The sequence below is a fragment of the Panthera leo genome, chromosome E2, assembly GCF_018350215.1.
Source record: "Panthera leo isolate Ple1 chromosome E2, P.leo_Ple1_pat1.1, whole genome shotgun sequence".
Taxonomy (NCBI): Eukaryota; Metazoa; Chordata; class Mammalia; order Carnivora; family Felidae; genus Panthera; species Panthera leo.
The window spans coordinates 42,463,189-42,474,321 of record NC_056693.1 but is presented as its reverse complement, the minus strand read 5'-3'; the positions used below and the strand labels follow the sequence as shown (position 1 = coordinate 42,474,321).

Genomic DNA, 11,133 nt, shown 5'->3' with positions numbered 1-11,133 from the left:
GCGGCGGTAGCCGGAGCGTCTGCGGCAAAACTGGCGTGCCGAGCCGTAAAGCGTGACGGGGGCGGGGCTAAGGCGAGATTTCAATCGCGGGGTGGGGGGAAGGAGCCCAAGGCGGAGTCGCGCAGGCGCAAAATGCTGTGAAAGTCGCATAGTGGCGTGAGGGAGGCCAGACAGTACGACGCGGAAGGGTGGGCGCTTGCATAACGAGGGACCCCGTACTCCGTGAACCCCCACATCTGCACACCACACCATACACGTTTTACATGTCTGCACAAAGATGTGCACGCCAGGCAACACACAAATGTGACGTGGTTATACGACATCTGTCTGCTGTCTACACGTATGTCCTACTGATACTCACTGGGCGCAAAAGGCGACTTCTGAGGGTGCAACGTCTGAGGCCCAGCGGGGAGGGAGGACACGGACTTCAAAGTGAGTGCGTAGTGTGCTTGAGTGTTTGGGTAGGGGCAGGGAGGTGGGGTAGAGGGTTGAGGAGGGAGGAGCTAGGCCAGACCTCCCATTGACCTAGTGCAGATGTACACAGCCTCCTGGGGCCGGTATCCAGAGGTCGTTGGCAGCAGCTCAGACTCTAGCCAGAGCCAGCTTTGCCGCCAATGCTGTGTGGTCTTGACCAAACCTCTGGTGCCCTTTTTGCTTCATTCTCCTCATCTATAGGTCGGAGGAGGGGCTCCTCTAGCCTGTTGAACCTGAGCTTTTGGTCCATGACCTGGGGCACTCAAAAACTACAAGGCAATCACGACCTCTTGTAAAGCTAAATCTTCATGGAAGCAGATTCTGGATTCTCACAACCACCCTGAGATGTCAGATTATATACCTCACTTTACAAGCGAAAAAAATGAGGCACAGAGAAGTCAATGGCCTTGTGATGCTAGGCGGTAGAACCCGAGTTCTTTACATTACACTGCCCTTCGAGGAAGAATTTTAGCAGAGTAGAGAATGACATGCTAAATTCTCAAACTGGCTTGGTAGGAATGTAACTTGGGAGGCTCCATCAAAACTTGAAGTCACTGCTGCTGGCATTAAAACAACACGGAGAAGGATGTCCATTGCAGCATCATATGCCAAAACAATATAACTGAGTCATTGAGATGTACATCAGTAGGGAAGTGGCTAACTAAACTGTGATATAAATATATACATATATATACATATATATGTATATATATATATATATACATATATATGTATATATATATATATATACATATATATATATATATACACACATATATATAAAAGAATGCGTTTAAAAATCAGAAGTACGTTATATCCCTGTATGCTGATTTAGAAGGAGCTGTAAGAGAAAAAAGGCAGGTGTAAACTGTACTAGTATGTAAAAACAAATAAAAGAAACATTGGTCATACTGAAAAGAACATTCCTGGAAAGATAAACAAAAATTATCAATAATACCTAATACAGGGAGAGGCTCAGGGTTAAGGGGGACATTTACTTCTTACCATGCATGGCAAACATTAAAGATGTAGATAGGCTATGAGGCACCTTGGTGGCTCGGTTAAGTGTCTGACTCTTAATTTTGGCTCAGGCCATGCTCTCACAGTTTGTGAGTTCGGGCCCAGAGTATGGGCTGATGGCATGGAGCCTGCTTGGGATTCTCTGCTCCTCCCCAGCTCTCTCTCTCAAAATAAATAACTATTTTTTTTAAAAAAGATGTAGATAGTTTGGATTATATGTGGATAGGATAGGTTTAGGAAAGGTTAGTTGGGTGGCTGGCCTAGAATAGCATGGGAATAGACCTAGAAAAAACTTCTGGCATTGGTGAGGATTAATCTTAGTCAATCTAAAATGTTTGAATTGAAATAAAATCCAACCCGACTAAGACTTGTTCTTAGATTAAAAAAATACTTGGAGGGATTTATTTTTGGTGAACAAAGAGGGGTGGGGCAGGTCGTGAGGGGTGTGGGAAAGACAGAGGCAGAGAAAGCCACATGGATGACAACATGAAAAAGATTTTTAGTCTGGAAAATCCAAGTTACAGGAAGAACAAGGGCAGGGAAGCCCCTAAGAAATTTCCTATCGGGGTGATAGGCAGATAGGTTTCTGTGAACAATGTCAGTCAACAACAAATGATTATCTTTGCTCATTGTGTTATCCCCAAACCTTTGGCTTAAGTGCGATCTACCTAGGTTTTTGTCAGGGGTGGGAGTGACAGTTCTGGGATGGTGATCTGGGAGGAGGCCATTGTTCAGAGCCTGGTACACGGCTCGGAAGTATGAGGGGCCTCAGGGGAGTAGGCCAACTTGGGAGAATGTCAGCAACTGCCATTCCCATCACTGAGGGTGAGGATGTTCAGATATATTGAACTGGCTGCTGGTGGACCACTAAGAGGGAGCACAGGTGGTATTTCAACAGTTTAAGCTGGGCAAGCAGGGACCTTCTCAGCTTAGAAAATGGATGTGAAAATTAATAAAAGGAAACTTGTTTAGAATGGAGACAGGGGGCCAGCAGGGGGAGCTCTCACATCCAACCCCTGAGGGTCAAATGCAGACCCAAGGAGACCAGGCGGACCTTGTAAATCCACATTACTTTACTATTTTACTAACCAAGCAGGTAGAAGAAAGGTTTCCTCCTCTCTGGGCAATAGCCTAGCCAATAAGAAACTGTCACAACTAATGAAATTTTAGGAATTTTAGGGCAACACAACCAGCCTGATAAGAAAAACTGGGAAAATTGTCAGAACTGTACATTTTCTCAGGTTTGAAATGTCTCCACGCCCACTAAGCTACCCCTAAACTCTCTACTGGGTCACTACATGATCAATAGGACTTCGTGCTTCTAGTCTTCTCTCCAATCAACCAAAATGAGCTTTTTTAAGAGTCCATTCTCTCAAGCTCACAACCTCTTAGTGGTTTCCTGTTTGCCTGTGGGAACAGCCTCAGTGTTTTAACATGGCTTAAAGGTCCATTCAGCACTGCTTGTGATCCTCCCCCTGGCCTAAACTGACCCTTTCAGATTTATCTCATGGCTGCAGCCTCCTTCATTTCCATGTTTCAGCAATACTCAACTGCTCTTAGTTTCTCAAACTTACCATACTCATGCCTCGCTGCCTGTAATACTTTTGTCACCTCTTTGCTAATGTAATGTCTTCCATTCTTGAGATTTCAGGTCTAAGTCTAAAGGAAACCTTTTTTGACCTCCTAGACCAGGTTCGATGTACCACCTAACAGTCAGTGCTTGCAGTGTAACTTAAATGTTACTGCTTTTGGGGGCATCTGAATGGCTCAGTCGGTTACATGTCTGACTCTTGTTGATCTTAGCTCAGGTCATGATCTCATGGTTTGTGAGTTCAAGCCCCACATCAGCTCTGTGTGACAGAGTGAAGCCTGCTTGAGATTCTGTTTCTCCCTCTCTCTACTTGTGCTCACGAGTTCTCTTTCTCAAAATAAGTAAACATTAAAAAAAAAAAGTTACCGCTTTTGGTCAGTTTTGAGCTTTGCTGTAGGTTTTCGAAGGGAACTATGATACGTTTTAGGCACTAGATACTCATTTTCCCCCCAATAATCCTAGCAAGTAGTCATACTTTAATATTTTTTTTTTTAAAAACAGTAATAGTAAGCCTCAACATTTTCCTTTTTTATATTAAACTGACTTTTTTTGGTTGTATGATCTATGTCCATCTCACAATTTTTATATTGATGTGAACCAATATATGCAATTAAAAACCTCCTAGTAGCCACATTAAAAAAAGATAAAATTACTATCTTTAGCCCAATACATCAAATATCAATATACCCCGCATACAAAAGCATGATCATTTATATGTAATCAAAATTAAAAAAAAATTAGTGAAATATCTTATTTTTTTTGGTACTAGATCTTTGCTATCTGGTATTGTTAGCAGCGCATATCAACTCAGACACTAAATTTTCAAAGGCTAAAGTGTAATAGTCCCCTAAAACAAAGTTTTAAGAGAAAAAATATTTTATATTGCCTCAGTTTTTAAATTTAAATAAAAAATTAAAATCAGATCCAGGGGCACTTGAGTGACTCAGTCAGATAAGTGACTCTTGGTTTTGGCTCAGGTCATGATCTTACTTTGTGGGATAGAGCCCTTCATCCGGCTTTGTGCTGACAGCATGGGACGTGCTTGGGATTCTCTCTGCCCCTCCCCCACTCATACTCCCTCTCTCTCAATAAACATTAAAAACAAAAACACATCCAGGAGTTCCAGCTACAAGATAAAGCATCACCTTAGCTCTCCCACTTAAAACCCCCTTCCCTCAAAACTTTCCCTGATTGGCTCCCTTATTTAGGTCCCAGCAAAAATGTTACTTCCTGACACATCTTCTCTTCCTACCCTAATTCTGCCTTTGTATGACCTAATCACCATTTATACCATGATGCTATTTTAGTTTATTCACAGCCATCTATCACCTTACCATTTAACTAATTACTAATTGTTCCTCTGCTCCAGCAGATGTAAACTTCATTAAAGAGGAACTTTGTCCATTTTATTCATCTCTAGAAAACTGCCTGGCACATAGTTGGCTTACAATAAATACTTGTCAAATAAAAAAAAAATAAACATTAAAAAATAAGTTCCTTGGTTGTACTAGCCCCGTTTCAGCCGTTCTATAGCCACACGTGGCTAGTAGCTACCATACTGGAGACACTGTGGATAGAGATTATATTCTCTAATCAAAGATTTCTCTTTGTCTTTTCTACTCACATTTCCTAATGTTTCTGAAACCTGAATAAGGCCACTGATGACCCTAAGTTGCTGAAATTAATTCTGAGAGTTAACTAATACAGCAACTGTTTAAAAAGTATCCTATATTTTAAAAAGCCAAACTATGGGGCCCCTGGGTAGCTCAGTCTGTTGAGCATCTGACTTCGGCTCAGGTCATTATCTTGCAGTTTACGAGTTCAAGCCCCGTGTCAGGCTCTGTGATGACAGCTCAGAGCATGGAGTCTGCTTCAGATTTGGTGTCTCCCTCTCTCTCTGCCCCTCCCCTGCTCACACACACTCTGTCTAAATTAAAAACATAAAAAAAAAAAAAAAAAAAAAAAAAAGCCAAACTACCATTTTCATCCACAATCCCATCCCCCATTTGTAATTTTTTAGCCTAGACACATTTTTGGAATGCTATATATGTATATGTGGTAGTGCTCTAAGAAAGAGAACTATTGCTATCTAGAGTTAATCATGCCTTGAAATCTGCTTGCAAGACTGAAATATTTGGGAGATCAAAACACCAATGTTGTCTTGTAATACCCAATTATACACACACACACACACACACACACACACACACACACACACACGTGGCAGTGTGGCTGTGGTGGTTTAAAAATATGTCCACAAACTCTCACTATACCACATTTGAAGAGAGATGAAGCTTAATACTCCTCCATTTGAGTTGTGGGCCTGACCTAGTGACTCACTTCTAACATAGAATATGGCACTCCAAGATTAGGTTATTAAAGACTGGCTTTCATGTTGAATCACTAGCTCCATGGAAATCAAGCTGCTAAGCTGTGAGCTGTCCTATGGAGACACTCACATGGCAAGGAACGGAAGGAGGTCTCCATTCTAAAACCTAGCAAGAAATCAAGGGCTTTCACCCAATGGTGTCTCAGAAACTGAGGCCAGACAATGAGTGGGCTTGGAAGGGGATCCTTCAGCCACAGGCAAGCCTGGAGATGACTGTAGCCTGGGCTGAAAACTTGACTCTAACCTCAGAAGAGACCAGAGATCAGACCACTGAACTTCGCTTCTTCCAGCATTTTTTTTTTTTTTTTTTTTTTTGAGAGTACACAAGTGGGAAAGAAGGGCAGAGGGAGAGAGAGATATAGAAAGATAGAAAATCCTAAACAGGCTCTATGCTGAGCATGGGGGGGTGGGGAGGCTCAATCCCACAACCCTAGATTCATGACCTGAGCCAAAATCAAGAGTCAGATGCTCAACCAACTGAGCCCCCCAGGCTCCCCTGCTTCTTTCAGATTTCTAACCCATAGAAACGGAGATGATGGTTATTGTTTTAGGCTGCTAGGATTTGGAGTAATGTGTTATGCAGCAATGGATAATTCATACAAGGGCTTATAACTTGAAAATGTTCCCCATTGCCAAATAAAACATAAATCAATTAAGATACTTATTTTCCCAAGTAACCCAAAACTGGCGTACCCAAATACCCAGTTCTAGAGACGATATACTTACTAAAACCATGATGCTACTGCTCAATTTTTGAAATTAACCCTCATTATTCTTTGGAATTTTCCTTAATGGTACCAGTTCACCATTTGTATTTGTTATTCGCAGTAAATCTGGTGGTGAATAATGAATTGTTTCATTATGAATCAAGCTTAAGGCATGCTTCTAAAGTGAAAGGCTGGTGTAGGAAAAAATGCCAAGAAAAGTCCTAAGCTGGGGCGCCTGTGTGGTTCAGTTGGTTAAGTGTCTGACTTCAGTTCAGATCATCATCTCAGTTTGTGGGTATGAGCTCCACATCGGGCTCTGTGCTTGACAGCTTGGTGCTTGGAGCCCACTTTGGATTCTGTGTCTCCCTCTCTCTCCCTGGCCCTCCCTGGCTCACGCTCTCTCTCAAAAAAAAACATTAAAAAAAAAAAAAAAAAGTCCTAAGTATGGTTGATATAACACCAGCACAATCAAACTAAGTGTGTATTCCTAAAATGACTACCTTGAATAATGGTACTAATCTGAATGTGTAATTTTTGAAATTCTTCCTCTCCTGCAAGGTCAGTACTTCATAGTTGTATCTCATAGGATGGGTATATCAAACCAGATTTTTAAAAAACCATAATATACATTGGGCACTTGTATTCTTCGTGATAGTTCTATTAAAGGCTTTGTTTGAAATCAGTGGAAATGACCACTAGATGCCACTGTTGTTAAGGTTTAAAAAAAAAAAAAAAAAAAAAAGGGATGAAAGAACATTTCAGAAACAACCTAAGTCAATTTTCATGTCATAATGAGCACCAGAACAGAAATTGTTGGATGATGTCAATGAAGAGCCAAGAACTTTTTTCACTACACATAAGTTTATTGTGAAAGTAAATTAAACATACAAACATACAATATGGCTAATGGTGGCAAAAGCAATCTGGCAGCTTAAGGCAAGTTTTAATGGAGATGAATTTAGAAAAGATGATGCAATGATGTAATTTTGCTTAAATATAGATCATGGAAAAATATCAAATTGCATCAATAACTTAATAAAAGTTTTCAAAGCCTGCACTACTGGAGAAAAAGGGCTTATGATCTTAATGCCAGCATTAAGACAGATGGAAACAGCACTGTGCTAAATGACAGGAAGAGTCGAATATTTACAGAAGGGTGGCAATATGAACATTTAATAACATTTGATCTTAGTTACCGGTGGAATGAAAGCCCTTAGCTAGAAGCAGTAGAGGAAAATGTACCATCACCATCATGTTATTAAAAAAATTAAGTGCAGAAGTCAAAAAACCAAGGAGCTCTGTGATAAAGTAACCTTAAAACACCACTTTAAGGGCCACTTAAAAGGTGATTCCCTCAGGGGAAATTAGGGCACTGAGTGTGTAAACATGTGAACTGCACAACAACAAATACCAACCAAATTCATTCATAGTACTTAGTTACACAAGATCAGCATGGTCTGTTATGATGCATTATTGTTTATAACAATTTAAACACACTCCTTACCATGCATGACTTCAAATATATAACAAATATTTTTATTCTGAGATACAGGATATGTTTATGAATCATAAGACCTATATACAATGAAAGTCACACCTCCCTCATCAATCGTGTGTGTGTGTGTGTGTGTGTGTGTGTGTGTGTTTTAAATGCGATGACCTTATTTATACTTCAGTTCCTTTTCTGAATTGACCATGTCAGTTTTTCACTCTTTAAAATAATGCCATTCTATTACGATAAAATATATTTTTGCAAAAATTCAGAAATGTAGTAACATTTAATGAACATGACCATGAAAAATATTTGTAAGGAGGTTCCAAATGACTTAGCACTTTTTTCCAGTCTTGTATTAAAAAAAAAAAAAAAGTTGCATTCAATTTGATAGTGAGCCTATTTTAAAAATATTCTTATACTAATTCATCTCAAAAGGTTCTATTAATAGTTCTTCTGGAAAATACCATATATATAACCTGTGAGGTTTTTCCCAGAATAATTAATGAAGAAAATGTATCCTCTGCACAGATGAACATTTTCTCTCTAAGACTAATCTTTCATCACCCAGCATTGTTTTTACAAAAGCATGCATTATAAAATACACATAAAAGCAGCTATCTTAAACATGATTTTAATACAATATTACCTTGGTAGCTGATTCATCACTGTCTCCAGTTTAATATGCTGTTACATACATGAAGGAGCTCCAGTATCCCTTTTCTGATTGACTTAAAAAAAAATCCCTGAATAAAACAGAAGCCAGCCTGTGACTTCTTTAGGCATTTCAGTAGAGTATTACCATCTATGGAGAGTATCTCCACACAAACTCATGATTACAGAACAGAATGTAAAACAGATCCGGGGCAGATTAGAGTTAATACCAATTAAAATTTTTTATGTTTAAGGAGGAAAAAAAAAAGGAGCTGATTATCAACATTTAAAAGGATACTGCAACTTTAACAACTGTAAACTTTGTGTTAAAAGGCTGTGGCAGACAGCTCTATGCTACTAGGTCTTTAGCTTGTAAATAATGCAAACACATCAGCAGTTTTAAAATGCCATAGACTATAAAAACACAGAAACAAAACAAATAACCAAGAATGTCTATCTAAAATGAAGCTGTGTAACCAACACATCTAAAATTCCAAAAATAATTAGAACAACCAATTAGGGGGAAAAACCCTCTGAAAAAATTTTAATTTCTTGACTTGTTTTTAAATGACATAAACTTTTAAATTAAAATGGAGGAAAAGAGCTTTACAAGTGGATAGTTTCAACTCATTTAAAATAATGCCAACAAGGTAAGCTTGCATAGAAAAAAATGTCAAATTACTGGCTACATGCATACAAAATTAGAAATGCAGGTATTATAATCATAGTGCAAAACCATGGCAGTTTGTGATGTCTTGTTACTGCCTAAGGTTGAGAAATAGACTGCGGTACCTCCAGTTATCACAGTTTCTGGTCTTTTAATGATTATTTCTGCTGACTAGAAACAATGTAAATGTAAAGATAGGTGGGCACATCTACTGTGCTAATTAACGAAGTTTGAGGTCATCACCACCACCTAAATTGGAACCAGGACTAGGGTCTTGTTGTCTTCTTGCCTGCAATGACAAAATTATAATTTGGGGTCAAAACATGTTTTGAAAATCAAAGTGCTAGATAAATACAGTATAAGACACAGTAGCATTTAAAAAATGTTTACAACCATCTTTACATGTAAGAGGAAAAAGAACAATTTAAATTATGTATTAAATATTTTGCTAAAGTTTCCAAAAAACCAAGAATAAAAATCTCATTATATTCAAAAGAACATTATCAAAATATGTACTATGTATAAAAGAACAACAAATCCATGTTTATAGTTTTTGGACTACAGAGTTAAACACATCATCCATTTACCTTAGAATCAAACTTCCCCTTTGAATAATAGCTGACACTTATTGAACACGAACTATATCCGGGGCACTGTTCTAAGCACTTTTCATAGATGAACTGATTAAAACCCTGTCAGCAACCTATAACATAGGTGCTACTGTTTATCTATTTTATAGTCACACAAAAGTATAGAGTCTACCAACTGTATGATTGAATAATGTAGTAGTGAATTTCATCTTACACAATGCCATCTCTGCCAACCAAGCTGTAACTAAAAATCTCTACCTCCAATAATAAAATCATTACTATGGATAAAGAATTGGCTTAAAAGCAAAAATGGATACTCTTAGAGCTTCCACTAAGAAGAATTGCTTCAAAGAGGTCACAATCTAAGAGTACAAGTAAACAGAATTTTAACTCCTTTGGTTATATACATCAAAATTGAAAGGCCAGGTTCTATTTTTCCAATGTAGAAATAATGGACATGACTGTATTTACAAATACCTTTATATGATTGCATAAATATGGAGGAAAGAAAGGAGTACAACACGAAAATTTGTTATTTAATAAGTGCAATTCTTAAAAAATAACCTATCCCCCCCCCCCAAAAAAAAAAAACCAAATGCAATTCTTAATGAATAAATTTGAGTAAGGGCCAGGCACCTGGGTGGCTCAGATGGTTGAATGTCCAACTCTTGATATTGGCTCAGGGCATAGTACCAGGGTTATGGGATTGAGCCCTGTGTGGGACTCTGTGTTTAGCATGGAGCCTACAAAAGATTCTCTCTCTGACTCGTGCTCTCTCTAAAAATATAATTTTTTTTTTAATAAAATCTAGGAGTGCCTGGGTATCTCAGTTGGTTAACCCCCAACTTCAGCTCAGGTCATGATCTCATGGTTTATGAGTTTGAGCCCTGCATCAGACTGTCTGCTGTCAATGCAGAGCCCGCTTTGTATCCTATCCCCCTCTCTCTGCCCCTCCCTGCTCATGCTCTCTCTCAAAAATAAATAAACATTAAAAAAATAATAAAATAAATTGAATAAAATTCAAAACAAAACAAAATAGGGAAAAAATTACAGTCCCTGATCCATTTACATACACAGAAGTATTTTTATAACAGTATTAACAACTAAGAGGTTAGACAATTATAAACACTGAGGTTTTCAAGTTTCACTTTAGAATAAACATTTCTAGTTAAACTGATGGCGAATTACTTAATAGAGCACATCTAACAACTAACAGGTCCTGCATGACACTCTCTGCCACTATTAAGTTTTTATGGAACCTAGTACCCCTGTGGTTTACATACAACATTAACTCTCAGTGTCTTTCACAAATTCCAATGTGTGTTTCCTACATAAGCTTTCTTCAGGGACTACAAATGTCAGTGGAGCACAAATGTCTGACTGTATACAGAACCTGTTTCCTTCAGCAACCATGGTTAGATGATATTATACACAGGCAACTCCATTTTACCAGTAGTTCAGGCACAAAAGCCTGAGGTCACCCTAACACCTCTTTCTCTCACACTCACCTTTAGATTCTAACAGCTCTACATTAACCATATTCTGCATG

General features: G+C 38.6%; 1 protein-coding gene across 2 annotated transcripts in view; it reads right to left on the bottom strand.

The window, feature by feature from the left end:
• Positions 1–9,128: 9,128 nt before the first annotated feature.
• The window catches only part of CBFB (core-binding factor subunit beta), a 53,882-nt gene continuing 51,877 nt past the window's right edge, over positions 9,129–11,133 (bottom strand). For both annotated transcript variants that reach the window (XM_042920805.1, XM_042920804.1), the window contains exon 6: positions 9,129–9,283. In XM_042920805.1, the coding sequence (XP_042776739.1) occupies positions 9,261–9,283 (23 nt within the window). In that variant the 3' untranslated portion in view covers positions 9,129–9,260. The remainder of the gene's footprint in view (positions 9,284–11,133) is intronic.